Genomic DNA, 21,993 nt, shown 5'->3' on the forward strand with positions numbered 1-21,993 from the left:
GTTACATAATTTAGAACTACATAATTTGTATTCATGTCCAGATATTATTAGAATAATTCAATCAAGAAGACTTAGGTGGGCAGGTAATGTGTCACGAATGGGAGAGGAAAGAGGAGTTTACAGGATTCTTGTTGGGAAACCTGATGGTAAGAGACCAGTAGGAAGGCCAAGACGAAGATGGAGAGACAACGTTGATTTGGACCTAAGGGAAATAGGTAGGGATGGAAAAGAGTATATAGAACTTGCTCAAGATAGGGAAAGATGGAAGGCCTGTGTTGCTGCAGCCATGAACCTTCGAGTTTAAGAAGGATAGGGAGTTAGTTAGTTAGTTATTTGATTAATTGAAATCACGTCGATTTTCTGCCACTTTTGGCTAATAGCAACGATGAGGATGAGTGATGATATGATGAAATTGATGAAGGAACGCTCGAACCGCGGACCCTTGCGTCGTAGCGCGCTGTGCTAATTAAGTATGAAAGAATTATTTCTGTTGCAATTTCTTTCAGATTTGGTTCATTTTGTTGGTGCTTTTTCTTCTTTCATTAAGTTCTCTGGATGTTAGTGGTAGTGGTTCTACATTAACATGTAATGTTAATTGGACATTAGTCATTGTCTAGTGCTTTAAACTATACTTATTCTAACAGTATGTTTTGAGAGAATGCCTCTTCTCTCGTGTTCAGGTGACATTTCCTTTGCCGGTGGTGGGAATCGAACCAACGACAGACCTGTGATTTTACTACCTACTCCACTACGCTCCCTGCAATACTGTACTCATTTTTGTCTGTACCAGTTGTTTTACGTCGCTTCTCTACTTCCTGGTTTAATCACGACGATAATTTTACTACACTAAAAGAAATTCCCAATAACTTCTAACCTAACTAGAAATATGTACCGTATGCGCGTGGGACTTTTATCAGTGATTGTTATTATTCATTATTACGGCACAAATCTTCAGAGTGGATAAGGACGACACAAGCAGCAGCACGCAACTGAACTAATTATGACCTAATATAAAGCTGAACTATCATCCAGGAAATACTTTAGGATTATTACGTAACACATGCATGTTGTATCCCCTGCCATTAGTATGAGGTTACTGATTAACCTCCCGTGGTCTATCTCAGGTGATAAAAAAATATGTTGCGTGTTTGTATGACCTCATCAAACTGCTAGAAATTGCCCATTCATAATCTAGGTTCGTGCAATACCTTGGTCAGTATAAAAACCTCCGTCTTTGAAGAAACATGCAAAGTCTTCTAATGACAAGTAGGCCGGTTCCCAATATGAGATTTTTATTGGTAAGTTACAAGCAATAGTCTTTCAAATGTTCATATTACAGTGGTTTGGTATATTTTGCTTCGATTTTCTGTCACTTTTAGCTAAACGCCTAGATGAGAGTGAGTGATGTGGTGAAATTGATTAAGGGACACTCGCAAAGAACACTAATGCCCAGACCGGGATTCGTATCCGGGATCCCAGGCGTCGCTAGGTGCCGTGGCTTGCCGCGAGTTGATAGCTTCCTGGAGATGAGGCTTTGCTCGAAAAGGTTTATTATCCTGTTACGGTCTCTCATATTCTCAGGCTCTCAGGCACAAATTCTCAGGCTCTCAGATCTCAGAAAGTGGCCGTCCCTCAATAGATTAAGACTGTTTTATGGATGCATCGAAACACATAGAGAGTAAGCGCCATATGTGTAGGGACCTCTGCGTCATAAACGGCGGGGGCGGGTTAGCGCTATGCTAAATAGTGCGCTCGTAGAGTGAAGTCTTGAGAAGTGCATTTCTCTGTGTGATGGGGCAAAATGCAACGTAGAGCATGTGTTATTGGATCTGTAATGGAAAGATGTATATACGGAGTAGGGGAGGTATGCGAAAATAAACTGTACATACAAGAGAATTCCGCGAGACGTTATTCCTCGTAACAGTTGCTAGAAGGGATAGATGAAAATATCACCTTGGTTCTGTTGAAACGAAATTTCAATTTACTTCCTCACAAATTCATTGACTTCCTTCTGACTTAATTCCTGTTACTCCTGTACGAAACATGGGACCTTAACCAAGCATCACTAACGGACTCTCGTTTCTAGCCATCTTCCGTTCCAGATCTTTCTAGATTCCAATATTTCTTGCTCTGTTGCTCATTCTTGGTCTTCCTTCCCTGCATTGTCCTTGTGGGTTACGGCTCAATGCTTATCTATCTAATGCTGCAGGGTGTTTCCTCGGTTTATGGCCAACTTCTTCTTCCATCTCTTGGTGCTTATCAAAGTTCTTCCTTTGAAATAACTGGCCAGAATATTCCAAGAAGTTTTCATAAGCACCTTTCAGTGTCCGTAGATTTTTCATTAATTCATAGCATACATTTATTCGTACAAGACCTACTTGAGGGACACATCATTACAGTGTTATCGATAAAATGTCGAGGTTGCACTGAGTTTTAGATCCTCTATTCAGTAAACGCTGCCTCTACTAAGTGAAAATTTTAGCATATCGCGCTACGACGGCAGTGGTCCCGGGTTCGACTCCAGGCCTGGGCATGGGTATTCTTTGTATCAGTTTCGTCATATCGTCACTCATTCCCATCTTCGTGGTTAGCCAAAAAAACTGCAGAAAAGTTACGTGAAATAAACCAAATCGATCAAACAACATATTTGAGGGTAACGAAAGTGAGTTTGTTCGATAAGCTGATAATGTATAACATGGTAATGGAATTAGAGCCTAGCTGATCACGCAGTGGTAGCGCCGTCGCCTTGTAATCAAGGGGTCCCGGGTTCGATACCCGCTGGAGGCACATAGTGGTTCGGATCCCACTTTAAACTTTAGGTCCAGTCCCGATTAGCCTTACTGTGCATAAAGTGCACTTAAAACACCAATTCCATCAATGGAAATCGAATTTATTCTTAGCTGCTATCATTGGTTCTGTGAGACTTCTAACACCATGCCTTTTAATTTGACTTTTCGCAATGCTCTTTCGTATACTTTCAACTTATGGATCATGTGTGCCTTGTCAAGGTGACATAGTAGTATGTTTTCAGTATTACCAATTGGGTATTGGGTTTTTAAGAGGGTTTAAATTACTATAAATTAGACCTTCATGTAAGCTTTTACGAGAGTATCGTGTAAAATTTGGGTAATGTTAAGGATGTTGCAGGTCATAACTAATACACTCTCTTATATTCCTAAACCCAAAGGTTACAAACACCCATATGCCAGCCTTGACCATCCTTGCTAATTTTCTTCAGGTCCATCTCTAAACGTTGTCATTCAATCGTTGTCCTGAACTTCCTAGTCTCTGAGAATTATTTTACCAACAACGATATTTTAAATTCTTATCTTCCCTCTACGCGGACTGTTCAAAAAGGTCTTCCAAATTTAGTTGTGTTAATGATGTTTCATAGTAATATTCGAATGAGACACAACATTATTCATTACATATAGTGTTGCCCACGAGACGAGACTGGCCTGTCTCGTCTCGTGGAGTCTCGTGGAAATGCTGTCTCGTCTCGAAAATATTCGTTTGTCTTATGACACATGGTCAATCTCGTCTCGTCTCGAATTTTTAAAAGCCTGTCCCGTCTCGTCCCGTGGGCAACACTAATTACATACAAACGTACCTTAGAGACAAAATGTAAATCACATATAATCAACAAGTATAAACAAATTATTGGTTAGATGAGTAAAAGTAACGAAACAACTTCCTTATGGTTTAGTCGATAGGGTGTCTGACTGCCACGCGGGAGACCCGGGTTCGATTGCCGGGTTGGCTGGTCTAAGGTAGCAATTATTCCTGCCTTGTCCCCGCATAAAGCGGTTCTGGGGCTCACCCAGCCTCAAATCAGTGAGTACCTTGGGGCAACCCTGGTGGGTGAAGGCAGCTCGGAGCGTGTGGCTGATCAACATCACCTCCAAAATAGCCGAGATAGAGAATGTGTGTGGGGCTCTGCTCCCACATCCCTTATATGTGCCTTTATGGTACGGTGCTATATGCACGGGGAACTTTAACTTTACCTTATCTTATGATTGGGCTCACACAGAGGATATACTGCGTAGAAATTTAATAGAAAAAACAGCGGAAGCGAAAAATCGAACGAAGCCAGTGCCGGCTTCAGTTGGTTGAGCAATGGTGCGGTGGCGGCATCTTGACATTTAGCCTTTGGTTCACTCTTTTCAGAGAAACATCCCGATATGCTCGATTTGGGTGTTTGTTTAACTTTTGTTTTACGCCGCTGCGCCAGACCGGAAACGGCTTTTTATATAGAAAACCATGTCGATTTGTATTCCAAAAGTGTATTAAATTACATATATTTTCTGCAGTACCGAAGAAGCCTATAGCCTAAAAGGTGCCTTTAGGCATAGACGTCCCCGTTGACCGCAAAGGTGCGTGCCAGCTTATTACGTGTGTTGAAAGAAAAGTTGTGGTACTTGTGGACGCAGGTTAAAAATACCCGGCAAATTTCTTTCATCGACATGCTACAGATAATGCTCATTACCTACAGATGACGTAACAGCAATTTTAGACAAAATTCCGATAAGTCGGTTGGGTAATGTCACGAAAAAGAATTGGCAAACGATAAAAAATACAACTTAGTGCAAGGTTAAGGTGATATGCGATTGTGGTTGCGCAAGCAGTAGTGTTATTATGCTAGGCTGTATCGAAAAGAAACCGTTATCGCGTTCTTACGGGACAACTAATAGAGATAGGTATGGTAGAGTGAGATTAGTTTTGGTTTATAACGTCTCTAGCTGTTATGCATTTGCAGCTTGGAAGCGAGTCGTAACTCCCGAACCCTCCAATCAGCATGCGAGTTGCTGACGTCATCTCAACCCAGGACCTATCGCTAACCCTCATGCTTTTGATTTGATTTGCTTTATTTTACTTCGCCTTTTGTGCCACTTTTGGCTAATTTGCGAAGATGGGGATGAGTGATGATATGATGAAATTGATGAATGGACACTCACAAACATCCATGCCCAGGCCAGGGTTCGAACCCGGGACCCCTGGCGTTGTAGGGCGATGTGCTAACCACTCCGCCACATAACCCTCTTGCTGACGCTCGATAATGTTGCTAGGCTCGCAAGCCAGACTCGCACAGTCAGATGGAGATGTTCCGAAAGTAAAGCTTTCTGGATTTCTAGTAGGAATGCCCTAGTTGGCGCTGAACTAACTTTCTAGGCAGCAATCATAGTCGCCTGGCTGACTGCTTGACTGGTTTGAAGGAATAGGACACGTTCTAATTGCTACTAACTTTCTTCGACTAGATTCTCTGGAACAGCCAATCAGAGCAAAGTTGGGCCATGTGAAGATAATCTGTGAGTTTGCAAAGTACCCTTTTTTGTCTGTGGTTTCCGAGTGCATACAGCACGAAAGGCATGTTCACAATTGAAAAAGCTAAAATATTCTTCCATACGTGTACAGTAAACGTTGTAAAGTATGTATTTTATCCGCGCCGTTCTTCTCTACCTGAAACCATTTAATACGAAGCGATATTCCTCTCGGTTGAATAGTTATCGTATTTCAAAAGTGCGAAGTGATACGTTGTTTACATCTCACGCGGCCGCCATTATGCGAACGAAAGACTATCGACAAGTACGGTGTGACGAGTACCGTGTGAGGCGAAAACTAGCAAATGGGTAGCCAGTCCAGCGTCAACTAGAGCATTCCTACTGGATATCCAGTTCCTTGTGATTCAGGCTTAATATGACCCTACGGACCAACATTCTTCCGCCTCTAAAACCGAGATGAAATCGAGAATTACTCTCCGAGAGTCACGTCTCGTTCGAGAATTTAGTGTATTAGAATGTAAGGTGTATAAATTTGATCTAAATGTAACTTTCTATACTTATTGGGATATATCAGACGCGTGGCTGCATGGTTATTTTCGGATAGGTTATGCTGTTGTTTTATGTGCATAAACACTTTAACTTTATTTCGAGACTCGAGACTGAACCGAGACGAGATTGAATTTCCCTTGGAGACCGAGAACAAGGCAGACAGGCACTTGCAACTGGAGGCAAGACGACACCGAGACTGGTAACACTGTTAAGCCTTGTTTCCATGTTTAATAATACACTCAAAATGCTGACTAAGGCAAATTTATTGTAAAATAAGATACTCGTATAAACATAACTTTTTCACCCTCTATCAGGGTCTTCTTACAAAGATTCACAATAAATGTGATCAAGGACGCACGCAGGATTTTTTCTCACGGGGGACAGAGTCATAGAAACTTTTATTATTATTATTGCTATTGTTATTATACTTATAATTATTATTATTATTAGTTACTACTATACTACTTTACAAATCATAAAATTCAAATTGAATTGAAAATACTTTGCCGTTGTGTACAAGTTCAGACTCGAATCTACTATTTAGATAGAAACTAGATTCGCCTTTCTTCTTTTAATAAACATCTAGGCTATCACTTTGTTGATGAACACTTCTTTATCTTTCTGTACTTTTTCACAATGCACAGATATCAATCAGAGTCATTTACCACTTAATTTACTGTCCTTCGTGGTACCTCTGCTTCATGTTTTTACGTGCCGAAGGTTACTGTAAAATAATAATAATAATAACAATAATGATGATGATAATAATAATAATAATAGTTGCTGTAACTTACGGCCTGTAAGTCACAGAAAACAATATTTTTTGTTATAAAATATCCCTAAAATGTCACCGTTCAAATTACATTAACTCCTTCCAGAAATCTCAGGAATGGGTAAGTGTCCCCCTGCCCCCCCCCCCCCCTGCAGGCGCCCTTGAATGTGATTCACAATGAAGAAGACCCTGTTAGAAGGTTGAAACGTTATGTTTACAGTATCTTATTTCATAATCAATTTGGTCAGCATTTTGAGTAGGGTTGTTAAAGGTACAGGAAGCCATAAGTTCTAATGGGTTCTATTGGGTTCCGCTGCAGGACTGGAACCTTTTTTCTAGCACAATTTAAATTCGGTCCAAGTTGCGTATTGTTGCATTCAAAAAAGTTCCTGGACCATATTTTAATTGATCCGGAAAAAGGTTCCTGGACCGTATTTAAATTGATGCGAAAAAAAATGTTCCTGGACCGAATTTAAATTCTTCCGGAAAAAGGTTCCTGGACCGAATAGATATTGATCCAGGAAAAAAGGTTTCTGTACCGAATTGAAATACTTTACAGATAAAAAGGTTCTTTACGGTCCAGAACCCATTCACGCCTTCTGATTTTCTCTCCTGGACCGGAATTGAATTTATTTAAAATTCCTGGACCTTTAACAACCCTGCGTTCGATTGGATGATGCTTAAAATATATGTAGGTGCGAAAATGAACAGTCCATTTACATGAGGCAGAGACATGGTAACCAATAGATTTGTATGGTTTTAGCCTGGAGTGCAGAAATTTCGGATAGAGGCACCAACGTCGTTCACCAAATGCCTACTGTTGTGCACTTCAACGCAGTCATTTAAAGCCTTAGAAATACCGGGATGGGCATGTAATTTTCTTTATTACACCTAAAGCAATTAATTAAAGCTTAAAGTGAGAAGTTTTGTGGACGAGACAAACCGAGACAGTGCCAAGCAGTGGCGGCGATTGGGTTCCAAAACAGGTAGGAACAAGGTGCCGAAACTGGGGGGCAAAGATAGTACATTTCCCTTTGTAGATAAGGCTTAGCATAGTGCGGGGGCAAAAGTGACGAAATGTGTGGGGTTAACTGTCCCCCCTCGCCCCCCCTAATCGCCGCCACTGGTGCCAAATCTCGTCTTGAAACCACCCCTCTCTACTCAGTCTCGTAAAGGAAGTTGTCGGCCTCGAGTCTTTCCGAAATGTCCTCGAAAGGTAAAAAAGGTTTATCGTCACAACAATTTATAAAATGAAAACTATCATAGTGCTACCTGTATATTCAATGGCCATACAATTATAAGGAAATGGCAAAATTCATGCACTGGAGAACTACAAATGTGCATAATCTAAAAGTCAAATTTAGCCGTCCGAAATGGGATCGTAATTACACCACTGAATGCTGTGCAGGCTACGGATTTTCGGAATATCTATGCTAGTCCCCCCCCCCCCAACCCCACCCTGGCTCCGACACAAAATATCCAACATACTCAAATCGAATCCCAGTTTCCTTTTAACAGTACACAAAAAAAAATTGAATCTCTGTAATACGAAAGCGGGAAATGCTTCTACGTAGTTACAACAATCGACACAAGATGGCAGGTGCTGCTTGCAAAGTAAATTTCCAGTTGCAAAACGACCTCTGTTGGTTTGCTTAGTAGATATTCGAACGGTTTGTTTAGTATGTTTTTCCTTTTTTTTTTTCGAGACAGTGGCGGATTAACGATCTTCCCCTGTGGCGTTGTATGACTTTCTTGGTTAGCTATGGCTAAAAAAGAATATCTGCTTATGACCATTAGTTACGGAGACAGGACTTTTCACTCGTAGTAGTGGTCTAACAATTGACCAAAATTCAGCTTTTACGGAAATATTCTCAACATGAAACCTTTATTGATTGGGCTAATGGACTCTCACACTTTCACTTCGCAAGTCTCGCTTTTCAGCATTTTTCTTCATATACCTCCGTGTTGGAAAATTAGCAAGTTACTGGTTTGCATCATGAATGGGATGTGGGAATATCATGCCCGTTTGTTATTTTTGTTATGATTTGTTCATTTATCCAACCCACTACAACTGTAGCTGTAAAAATATGTCTAGTTGCATAGCTCAGCTTTAACATTTATAGTTTATCTGAGCATCTAAGTCCGTTTTCTCGAATTTTACTTCTTGAAGTTATTCGTTATCATTATAAATCCTCATTCGTACCAGATAAATGATATTTCCCAACACATGGAAAAGAAGGCTCTTCTATGTAACGCATTCTCTTCTTTATTGTTTTAGGTTTTGATTTGTTTCCTAATCGCCTTGTGTGCTGCAGAAATACCAGAAAATGAGCTCATAGTAGAACCGGGAAGACACCCCAAACCCAAATCCTCACGATTTTTAGATGTTAACGTCTACCTACCTGTCATGCATAATAATATACATGGTTCAAAGTAGAAGACAGATCTGTCTTGTCTTATCAGTAGAATTTATTCATTGTTCAATGTATTTGTTGTCAAGTTGGTCAGAAAGTTTCACTGCTTTGTATTTTTATAAATTAAAGCGAAATGTTAATAAAAATATTTCACTTGATTTTCTGTACTGATTGTCCTAATTCTGTATGAAAATACTCGCTGAGCTTGAATCACATGCAGAAAATACTTGGTTAAATTCATAAGCCTATCGAACAGCTCAAAAGAATCGAAATCCTACTAAAGCTTAGGGGTTTACGGAAGAAATCGCATTGTACATGGCAGCGTTTCTGGAATCCGTCTTCTTGACCATGAGAATCGGTAATTGATCGTCTGGTCATTTTTTTTCCCCGCTTTTGTCTAGATATTCGCAATAGTTTAATAGGTTCGTGTAGCCACGAAACTAATGCAAATATCTCGACAACAGCAACAGCAAACGACACAAAGAATCAAGTAAAAGAAGAAATTCTAAGTAAATGTGATTTTTAAGAATTTGGAACATCGAATAGCGGAAAGTAGCGATTCCGCATTTTCCCCCTTTGTATACTCAATAATGACTCCCATAGTCTTCTGCAAATAATTACCTCTTAAGACATGACATGCAGTTCTTCCTTGACGTGTGTTCTAAACTCCCATTATCACTATTTACTTGTAATAAACACATATCTGTCAATTGTAAGATGCACCCATCTAAAATATCTGTCCATTTCTCATCCCTAACCCTTCACACACGTAGCACACTGATTCGTGTAGCAGAGTTTTATCCATAAACGTTCAACACCCACCAAATGTTCACACTTTAAACTATACCCAGTCCTCATTCACTTGTATAAAAATGGGCTTAAAGTTATTTTCTCTTGTTTTAGGTGTTGTTCTGCTTTGCGATCATTCTCTGCCTATCAGGAGCAGCAGATCAACAACCTCGTACGCTAGATATGACGATAAGTAATCCAATTAGCGGAAACGCCATCGCATTGACCACTACCACGCCTCCCCCACCCGCATAGAATGGGCGGAGATCTTACAGAGCACGTAGCTCACCTAATCTGTGAACACTGCACGTATCTATTTTCTATACTTCACCTGTAGACACCAATAAAATGTTTGTACATTATCACTTGGATTTCTTTTCCTCTTTGTCTTTCGCTCCATTTATGCTTGAAACTCGTAACAAGAAACCTTTCAGTCTTAGGAAACTAACAGGTACAGAGACGACCTTGTATCGTGTTAAGTATGTGTCCGAATCGGCACCTGCTGTCACCTAAAAGAGTCTTACCTACGTTAGAGTCCGAATCCGCGACAGAAGTGAAGTTGGAGGGAAGATGAAGGCGTGACAAGTGCACGCCTCAACTCCCTGTAGTGTTATACTCATTAGCCATATTGCAATTTCCACTTGGTGGAGGCAGCGCTTACTGAATAGACAGTCTAAAACTCAACACTGTCTGGACGTTTTAGCGATAACACTGTATTTAGAAAATGTGTAAAAGAAGAAATCGCATCCTCATCTTCAATTTAAGTAGTATATACGTAGGTGTAAAGCTTTACGATGTTTGGCTGGCGTTTGCTTTCTGCTCTCGTATTGTGCGCCTGCGTCCCATACCTAGTGGGTGACTTTAGAGCTGACACCTGCCGGGAAAAGTGGCAACTGTACTGCAATGCAGCATCTCGATTCGAACGACTTCGACGGAACGATGAAACGACAGAAAAGAATGTAATGGTGACCTTGCTGATTCGGAATAGTTACAACATGTTATACGGTGAGTTCTAAAGTAGAACTTACAGTAGGTGAACGCAATGGATGTTCGACTGTTTATTTCAAAGCAGAATTTTTCTACATACAACCTTCATATAAATTATTGAGAACATTTTATTTATTGAATGCAGAATTTGCTAATTTTTATTGCTTTATATAAATAGTACACGTCTCTAAATTTTCTGCTGTGATATTTTATTTTCACAGTAGCACACGAATATTTTGAACTGAACACTGGAATATATAAAACGTGCTGTGTATAGCACTGGAGGAGATAAATCGGTAACAGTTTCATACATCGGAGACACATTTCTTCAGTTTTACACAAGAAACTACTTACGGAAATGAGTTTCTCCAAGGTTTACAACGTTCGTCGAGGTACTTTCTTTCATCGTGGAATATATTTGACCGGGAAATCATGTATTTTTCAAGAGAAATATCTCACCGACGCACAATTGCCATTGCTTTCATTTGCTTGCCCTACGACAACCGGATGATGACGTAAGCCCCTGTCAGTGTTTCAAACACCTTTTTTTTTACTATGCTTGCCTAACGTAACAAAACCTAACCTAACCTTATCGGAAATGGTTCCTGGGGCTATCGGTCACCTACCGTGCATAATGGTTCGTGGGGCTATCCGTAAATGGTTCTTGGGGCTATCCGTGAATGGTTTGTGGGGCTATCCGTGTATGGTTCGTGGGGCTATCCGTGAATGGTTTGTGGGGCTATCCGTGTATGGTTCGTGGGGCTATCCGTCAGCTACCCGTGCATAATGTACAATTTGCACAAGTGACGAACACGATAGAAGGTATGCATGCCCACTAGGGTAGTCAAGATTTGCCCGCCATATTCTGTGTTATGGAAGAGAAAAAAGGAGTCAAAGAAATTACTCTCTATGTGAAAAATTGTGTTTCTTTTTCGTGTAAAAAGCATAATGGCACCTTGATACACAATTGGTAAGTACGAACCATGCAAAACACAAAATATCCGATTTTAATGTGTCTCCGACCTATGAAACTGGTACCGATAAATCTGTAGTGTTGTGACGATATATGGTGATTGTTTTTAAATTAAGAATTGTAAATACTGCTTCATGGCTCTTGGGGTAAATCTCACAATAAGTATTTCATGAACAAAAAGCTGTCAGTGTAATGTAAATATGATAGACTAGGTTTAATGAGAACACTGCAGTTTTGTTCTGATGTTTATGTAGTTTACTTGTCTACTTCGTATTGGTTGATTGATTTGGTGTTTTAAGTCCACTTTATGCACAGGAAGGCTAATCGGGACTGGACCTACAGTTTAAAGTGGGATCCGAACCACTATGTGCATCCACCGGGTATCGAAACCGGGTATCGAACACAAGGCGACGACGCTACCACTGCGCCATCGGGGAGGCCTAAGTTTCAAAACCTTACGGAGAAGACATTCATTAGAAGATGCAACCCCCATCGTAATATATGGTTAATGCAACTTTACACTAGTGTGTCCGTAAAGTGGTGTATCAACTTCAAGTAACACTTGTTATATACTCACATTCACTGCTGCATTTTTCAACAGTGCCAATGGTACATGTTATTTTATTCTTTGTTAGAGAAAACATTATTTTCTCTTTTCGTCAACAGTACCGGGGTGTACAACGAGGAAGTGAAGGCATTTGCGTGCGTCCTCCAAAGCTCACCCCTTACACCAGTGGCGTGGCCAGTATTTTTGAAAGGGAAGGGTTATGTACACTTTCTCTGGTAGTCAGCTCTCATTTCGCCATCTTTTCCTATGTTCTTATTTAGGAATGCTGGACCAAAAATGGGTTATAACCCCCACCAACCACCCTTGGGCACGCCACTGCCTTACATACCTGAGAGCATTTTTTGAACGGGGCCTAATGTAGATTAAGATTACCAAATTTAGATAAAACCGCTCTTATGCTAGAAGATGCACAAGCAAATGTTTTTTTCACTTTTTCAGAATCTGAGAAATTCCTTTCAAATTCCAGATCACAAAGTTGGGAGCATAGGGCCTTTGGTGGGGTACGGCCTTTTATGCAACCCCACCACCAAATTAATCGAGCGGCAGATAGCATACTGATTGATTGATTTAGTTATTTTACGTCGCTTTCATGACACTTTTGGCTAATCGTGACGATGAGGATGAACAGTGATAAGATGAAACGCACAAACTCACATGGACAGGACGCAACATAAGTCCCACATAGGATTATACTAGCTGTGAGTCCAGATGCCTTACCATACATTCCGAAGATGGTATGTGTGTCTATATAGTTTATGTCAAACTTGCCGATTCAAATTTATTTAAAGTTGGTTCCACTAGTTGGAAGGGCAGTCGAGATCATTGATGTCGGTTCTATTGCAGCAATTATTTTAATGGTAATAGACTTCAATTTCGATTGTGACAAATTGCAGATTACTGGGAACTCTATTTTCTATTCAAAGACCCCAACAAATAGGTTTCTATTTTGAGCAGAGAGCGATTATGTCGTCAAAAATTGCAATATGCTTTAATATAGCTAACTAATTTGCTCAATGTGAATAATCCTGACTATATATAGGATACACTTCTCACAATAAGTTTGGACCTACATGGTGGCATATGTCGGCGAAAACACAAGAACGTCCAGAAGACACAGACACCATGTGTTGTTGCATTCCAAGGCTGTGCCTATCACCTAATGCCTAATATAACAATATTCTAAACTTTTTGTGAGGAGTGTATATATATATATACAGGGTGTCTCAAAAGAAATAGCGCAAACTGACACAGGTGAAAGTGCACGATAATAGAAGCAAAAAAGGTCTCCGTAAACATGGGTTTGCAAACGAGCCGTTTTCGAGATAATCGCGAATATGTGATTACAAGCCGCCACTGACTTCATAGTTTGTAAACGTCGTCCTAGTTGGTAAAATGCTAATAATGTGTGCGAATGTGTGGTTATTAGCCGTCACTGATTGTATTTTGTAAACACCGAGTGCTTTACTCCTTGCGCGTTCCGAGGTTTGCTCTTTGTTTACAAAACAGAACATTTCCGAGAGTTGGCGTTGGAATCAAACAGGATGGATACAATCAGTACACAGTCTAATGGTACTGTGGGAGCCACTTTTCTTACTGTATTATTAGCATTTTACTAACTAGGACGACGTTTACAAACAATTAAGTCAGTGGCGGCTTGTAATCACACATTCGCGATTATCTCGAAAACGGCTCGTTTGCAGACCCATGTTTACTGAGACTTTCTTTGCTTCTATTATCGTGTACACCTGTGTCAGTTTGCTCTATTACTTATGAGACACCCTGTATACGGGTGACTGGTAATTAGATGTATTCCCTGAAAGGGGTTAAAGTAGAGACAATTTGCAATAAATTTGACCATATGATACCCCGTCCGAAAATTAGTAGTTTTCGAGATAATCGAATTTCAATTGGTTTTTTTTTTGAAAAATGACAATTTTCCACATAAAAAGATGAATTGAGAAAAAACTGCTCATTGTATGGAACTTATTTCATCGTTTTCTGATAGCTAACAAATAAGTGGTTCGTTGAAAAAAAAAGTTTTTCCCAAATAACAATCACATGTAAGTAACGGGTGGGTCTAAACTTACAAGTGATGATAAAAAATTGCACTCTTAGTTTACTTGGCAACGTATTAATAAAAAAAATGGTATGACACGAAGCGTACAAATTACTTAAATTACTTCCTTGTGTCATCTGCTATCCAACAAGGTACAAATGTTGCTAACATTCACATTTGTGTACAAGAAATAATACTTCATTCATCTTCATGTGAATGGAATCAATGAACAATACAATTAAAGAACATTATACGTCTTGCTCAAAGTGGGCACCTTTCAGGGAATACATCTAATTACCAGTCACCTTTATATATATATATATATATATATATATATATATATATATATATATATTGTGTTAAACAGTATGCCCTTTACGATAATTCAGGATACGCTCCTGACAAGTCCTAAAATGCTCGGAATACTATACTGTCTTAAATTGCCGTTTCATTGCATTGTCTGCATAATTCTCTCATCGTCTTTCAGGTGTGTCTATGCTTGCTGATTGCAGTGTGCACCATAGAGGCGATCGAAACTTCAAGTCGATTATTGGACACTACACTAGACAAGCCAATCCAGAATAACGTCATCGGACCCGGTGCTGAGACAACCCCAGCACCCCCTCCATAAAATAATCACGAAAATGTCAACAGTCACACGTATAGCTTGTAATTTCACTTGACATTCTGCACCAAACTGTATTTTTTAATGCCAAACACCACTCTCCTGATTTTGTACTAGCTATTTTGACGTCATTCATGCTTTATGAGACGATTTATGTCCGGTAAAAAATTGTAAAGATTGCAATAAATGTGTAGATAGCATTTCTTCTTCTTCTTCTTCTACATTGTACATCCAACTGCAATGTCATCATGAATTGATAGAAAAATGTCAATAAGTAGAGAAGCATCTCTTTCGCATCAACAGAAAAGGATGTAGAACATAAAATAATAAAAATAGTGATGGACAATTTGTCTACCATTATTTTTGCCGTTGACTGTACGTTCTATAACAAGTACTATGTTTAGCTGAAAATCAGTCTCTTTTTTCCACTTTTCTGTTTATTTTTCGTCGTTTTTCTCGGTCTTAGATAAATCGTAACGATGAGGATAATGGTAACCTGATAAAATGCACATGATGAGACAGGCGCAATGATACACCCATGCCTTGACTAAGTTTCCTCTCTCTCTCTCTCTCTCTCTCTCTCTCTATATATATATATATATATATATATATATATATATATATATATATATACATATATATATACAGCGTGATTGGTAATTCGACCTATTCCTGGAAAGGGGTAATACTAGAGCATATTTGCAACAAATTTGACCCTATGCACCGGGGGTCGGAAATCAATGGGTTTCGAGTTATTGCAGTTTGTAGATTTTCGTGAAATATTCCGACTTGCGATCAAAAAACTAATAATTGTGAAAAAACTACACCATGGACACTTAATAGACACGTTTGCTAACAACTGACGAATGAGTGACTACTGGGGAAAAAATGCATACCCATAATTCCCATACTCACAGAAAGAAACAGTCATTGGTGCACACGTCATGAAGACATTTGGAAATTATCGTTTAAATCGAAGAGGATTACTCAAGAAATTGGTAACACACTTAGCGTAAAATTACGGAAAAAACTTCCTCGTTTCATAAGCTCTCCAAAAATATACAAATGTTGTCAACTGGCAAACGGATTGGGGGAAAAATCTGAATAAAAAGCGGAGAAGGCGCGTTGTAGACCTCTTTGTAAAGTGAAAAGAAGTTGTCGGTTGTGAGAAATAAAGGAACGAAAATGAGTGAAATAATAATGTTATTTACCATTCTCATGATTCCAGGTTGTCAGAATTAACTGTTAGGAAAACTACAAATCCTGTTAAAATTGCCTCCCGCGGTTACGTATGCAAGCACGCAGGTAGATTGATGGGCAGACGGGGATCTATTAAAAGGCCTGCACATTCCCCAGATCTAACATCTTAGGAGGACCTTTACCTTCAGAAAAATTTGAAGAGAATGGTGCATGCACTAAAAGTCCGTGATATTGACCATTTGAGAGAAGGCATAGTTGCTGATTGCGATGAAGTTGCACCTGCTACATTGCCAAATGTTCTATGTGAGTGTGAGAGACGTCAACAAATGTGCTCACAGGAATATTGACAACATTATAATGTGCTATATCGTAAGTGAAAGATATGCGTATAACTTTTTGCTGGCTAAAGATACGTTGGAAAAACCTTCGTCACTTCATTTCAATTCTAGCCTGATTTGATATATAACATCACCCCCTTTCCTTTAAACTTTTTGCGTTGAATTCAATATGACGGTCAACAATATGCCGGGCCTGCGCTTGACAGACACGGCTAGGGATCTCCTTGTGCCTAACCTATTTCTTTCATGACCAATTATACCCAGGATAACTCCTTTACATTTTGTAGGGGGTGTTAAGGGACATTTGACTCGTCATAGTTCATGTAATGGGGCTTTTATCAGTCACATAGTTACACATATTATTTTGTATCTTCTGATCCCATTGCAGTCCCAGAATGATTTTTTGATATGTTTTAGAGCATGGCATGAGGGACCAAATATATTTTTTTTCACGATTTTTGGTGATGACATGTTTTGAGATATTCAAGGTCAAAGGTCAAGGTCACGTGACAAAATTCTATTTTTATCCAAAGGTAGGCTTGTTATATATCACTGGAAAGCTTGTTCAATTCCCTGTACAATAAGCTTTATTTGAGCTTCCTAGGCGAAATAGGGGCGGAGTTACAGCACATTAAGTATAGTTAAGCGGGCTCAAAAAGGGCAATTTCTGCTAACTTTGACCTTGAATAATTTAACAATTACAAGACGCACGAGACTAAAAAATTTCATAGTTACTAAGTTCCATGCATAGTTTCAACTCCCCAAATTTCATGAAAATCGGAGATGGTCAGGTTGGAAATTGCACATATCTGTGTTGATTTGGCATGGAATGACTCTTTATCCAGTTTCGTAAATCTAGCTCCTTGAAAGTTTTTACTCCGTTTACGGTGAAATTTAGCTCTTTTATGTGCATCAGGTTTGGCAACACTGCCAGGATGGCCGTAGGAGGCAAGGAGAAATACATTGCTCTTATGGAAGTATTATTTTATTTGTTGTCTTGGGAATATCAAACTTCCGACGGCCTAGAAAAATATATCGACGGAAAAAGGACAGACTGAAGTAGTAATTAACAGGCGGAAAAGTCGAAACTTCCATTTGATTAGCCGCAACTTTAAGTTGAAGTTGATTCCCCATAAGGAATACATGAGTTCCTGAAAATTCTTATTCATCATATTTTTCAAACATCGTATCTAGCTTAGTAATCAACTTTAAAAAAAACTTTCACTTGCAACATGTGGAGAAATTCATACTCTATTGAACACCAGCTTTTTTCCTCAGCAGCATTGCCCATTCGGACGGTATTGAAATAAATGCACACCTGGTGCGAAATTGTCCCTCATTCCCTTAAAGTGGACTTACATAAGAAGCAAATTGTCTCATGTCGGTACCATCGGTAGATAGCTCTCCACTATGACCTGGCAAGTTAAGTCCCAATATGCGCAGATCGCTGTGGAGCATTTCCTATTACGTCATCCTCCCCACCACTGTTCTACGTACTGATCTGGCCTTGAGAGTACCAGTGGCGCCAACTCAGCAAAATTAAGCTAAAACAAATATGATAAACGATTTTACATTGACGGTACCGGCTCATACGTATTATATCACTTTATCAGTGGTTCATTTGATTTAATTCGGTCTTTGAAAATGTGTCCAGTGCGCGGATCGTAAACTGTAGTATTACGCACGCGCGTTAAGGTTTATAACAAAGAGAAACTACAGGGCGAATGACTTCATTTTCTGAGTGCGACATCGAGCAGTGGCCTTTTTTTCTTTTTTTAAGCCGAGTGGGGTGGGGTTTCTTTTGTTTATCGTACAACAATCACTACGAGAAGTCAATCTGATAATACACTTGCCTGTGTTCTTTTTTAAAGCATTGAAATGTTCTTGCTCTTTACTCTTGGCTGCGTATTTTTGAAATGCAAAAATCAAATCATGCCGGGTCCAACGAAATCCACAATCTGCTCTGGGAAGCCCCTTAGAGGACAGGCCAGAGAAATTGTTTACAATGTTACAACATATTTGCGAAATCAGAAGGAGTTACTTTAACTTAGGTAAAAATGTTGTCGAGTCCACAATCGCCGCCACGGGAGTATCTAAATGGATGGTTTCTCAAGTTTTAAAAGAATTGGGTTGGATTGATTTGTTGTTTCAAGTCCATTTTATGCACAGTAAGGCTAATCGGGACTGGACTTACAGTTTAAAGTGGGATCCGAACCACCATGTGCCTCCACCGGGAATCGAACCCGGGTCCCCTTGCTTACATGGCGACGACGCTACCACTGCGCCATCGGGGAGGCCAAGTTTTAAAAGAGGGAAAATAATCGTTGGCGAAAGGTGAGTCAATTTCTGTACTCCGACAGGTAGAGAACAGCCCAGGAAAAAGTGAATACAAATTTCGTTGAAAATCCTCAGACCAATCCGCTCCCTCCAGGTTGCAACACTGAGAACCAACGTCGCCGCGGAGAATGGAGTGGGGAAATGTGGTGTGAGCTGCGCAACAGCTATTTGCAGCGTTTTGTTTTTAAACTTGTTAAGTTATAGTCGTTCGCTTCACTTTTTGACTCTCTCTGCACTCGCGCGTCTAGTTGGTTACACGGCGCAACACCGACACCTCTATTTCGTTGATTTGGTGTCAGGTATTGTACGTATTTGATGTCTGCACCGTTTGCACTACGGTCGGGAGCGGTGTGACCACGTGCTAACTAATCAAATGAACGTTTAAAGTAGCAGACAGGCAGTTGTTGAATCTTCTGAACTTCAACACCTCTATTCGTCTACTTGGATGAACATCATTTCCTTGCGGGCCCCCAGGCCCGTATCTAGAATTGATCTCCAAGGGGAGCTCACAGGTTATCAGGGGGGGGGGGGGGGGGGGGCTTTGTGAACCAAGTCCATTTTTCAAAAGTTTAACAGCATTAAATGAAGGTAAATTGTGTGTGTGTGTGTGGCAGAGAATTAAATGAAGATAAATTGTGTGGTTTTTTTTTTTGAGGGGGTCATTATATTATTATAAAACAAAATTTAGAAATGTCATGCAAATACTACAGCTTTTTCTATATCTTCTAGAACATCTATTGAAGTGTTAATTGACTGCTACTGACACCATCTCTTAGTACACACTCCATACAATTTTCAATGATACAGGTATCTATATCATTCAAGTAAAATTGTATAATATTCACTTTAATCATAGTGCCTACCGTACCCCGACCGAAGCAATAAAACTCCTCTTCGTTCCCAAAACTTTGGATCTGTTGGCATTTGACGCAGCTGTGGAAGGAATGTGGATGATGAAGTTGAAGTCCCAGATATTTGTCAAACGAGAGGCTGCAACAGGGGCAGGGAAGTTACAGATAAAGAAGCTCCTCTATGAAAGAACTTTCTAAAGTCTAGAGAATCTTCTAAATACTTTCCGGTACTTAGACATCCGCTCACAAACAAGATGAACAAATGTAATAGATGCTGTTCATGTTCTGTGAATTTATCCCTCGCGAACTTGTGAACAAAATAATACATGCTGTCTACATTTTCACTCTTCACCTCAAAGAAGTTAGAATACAAAATAGTTTTACCTAATGTCAAGGGGGTTGGTGGCGGTGCGAGGGGGGCTACGGGCCTGGAGTCTCCCCGATGGCGCAGTGGTAGCGTCATTGCCTTGTAATCAAAGGGTCCCGGAGGCACATAATGGTTCGGATCCCACTTTAAACTGTAGGTCCAGTCCCGATTAGCCTTACTGTGCATAAAGTAAACTTAAAACACCAACTCAACCCAACCTGACATTTCCTTGCACCAGATTGACACCGGGATACACCTGCACTGCACCTAGTAGTGTCAAAAAAATACAGCGAACTAGACGGGTCTAATACGAGCACACGGGACAGATAACATTCAAGTAACACTAGAGCAACTCACCCATTTGAATCTCATTTCTGTCTTTGCCAGGTCCATAACTTACGAATTCCAATGAAACCACTGCAACTCGAGAGCCTTTACGATGAACAGTTTGCAGTCATATTGAAATAACTTCACATTTTTTTTATCCCACTTATTCACAAAACACTGTTTTTGGTGTTGGGAACAATTGTCGAATGACAACCAAACCATCGTATTCTGTAGGAAACGGAAAAGGCGGAGAAACAGTGCCAAAAAAAAAAGAAGTCCAAGGTCGAATTGGGTGCCAAAGACCATGCTTTACGTTTCTGGTAAAGGAATCAGTTTTTATTTTTTTCCTTTGTTTGTTTCGTTCACTTTCACCTCAGTCTTGTGAAAAAGCGAAAAAGAATTCCTCTTAATAGGTATTGTCGTTACGAGCAAACTCCGGATACCACAGACTGACAGCAATTTCTTGCTGAGTTCTTGAAGGTTTGCTGGTCAACTCGACAATTGGTTGCCTCAACGCCATTTTTTTCACGCTGGATTTTTGGGCTTCCCAACTGGAATTGTATGTTGTTCACAATCGAACGTCACCTTGAGTACCTCTCACCTCCTGGTCCTGCAATTGTCAGCGGCCATGGAGCGTTTGCTTTTGGACCGGAACAGAATGAGGGCGCCACTTGTACGGCATGACGCAGCGAATGCTTGATTGTAAGCGGTTCAGCCGTTAGGTGGTCGTTGTTTCAAGCGCTTTGGTTTACCACATCATCACCCAGACGTGCCTGGTTCACCAATCAGCTCTGAGGAGACATGGATGGCTTTGAAACACATCACTTCTGTTCATGGCCCTATTAGAGGGGGAGTTTCAGGGATTCAAACCCCGCCCCCGAAACTTCTGACATGTTGGATTAATGGAAGTTCAGAAACCAAAATCTGTAACAAATTTTCAATTTTTTTTCGAAGCATCACAAAAAAATACAAGGAGACAATGTTGAAACGATCGAGCTAGAATTTTCATACATTTGGAATTCTGAAAGTTGAGTGAAACAGGATTTATTCTCAGAAACGTAGCCCACCCGCGACCCCTCCATTTTCACTTCTGCTGTCATCTTTCCAGTGTTGCTCCTGAGTCACAAGGAATATAGACTGAACATTCCCTTATGATTGTCCCAAAATTCCCTTTCCAGCTTTTAAATTCCCTGTCCGATAAAGTCGAAAATCCCCCTTGATAGGAGTTCAAACCTAGGATCTCCAGTTTCGTAGCACATTACGTTCGCGATTGAGGTTACAATTCATGCACCACGCCAAGTTTTTAAAAATAATAACTGCTTCCACACTTTTCAAAATTCCAAAAATGTAATTTCAAAGTTAAACAACAAAAACTTTATGACTAAAATTTCCATCTAACTTTTAAAGCTTTTTCCTGAAGGTGTGTAAAGTTTAATGACTAAGTATAATAATTGTGCATTTCAATACACACTGTATGAAACGTAAAAAAACAAAAAGAAACTTGTGCTGATATTCACTCATCTGCTGGATTGAGTAAGCCCCCTCAAGGATATAACAATAA

At 39.9% G+C, this 21,993-nt stretch overlaps 1 protein-coding gene across 1 annotated transcript in view; it reads right to left on the reverse strand.

Annotated features, from left to right (window-relative positions):
• Positions 1-20,532, reverse strand: part of LOC145995308 (uncharacterized) — a 39,615-nt gene extending 19,083 nt beyond the window's left edge. Inside the window, exon 1 of the mRNA XM_083131912.1 lies at positions 20,463-20,532. Coding sequence (XP_082988038.1) covers positions 20,463-20,498 — 36 coding nt within the window. The 5' untranslated portion in view covers positions 20,499-20,532. The remainder of the gene's footprint in view (positions 1-20,462) is intronic.
• Between the last annotated feature and the right edge of the window lie 1,461 nt (positions 20,533-21,993).

Source organism: Lepisma saccharinum, chromosome 11, assembly GCF_977018435.1.
Source record: "Lepisma saccharinum chromosome 11, izLepSacc3.1, whole genome shotgun sequence".
Taxonomy (NCBI): Eukaryota; Metazoa; Arthropoda; class Insecta; order Zygentoma; family Lepismatidae; genus Lepisma; species Lepisma saccharinum.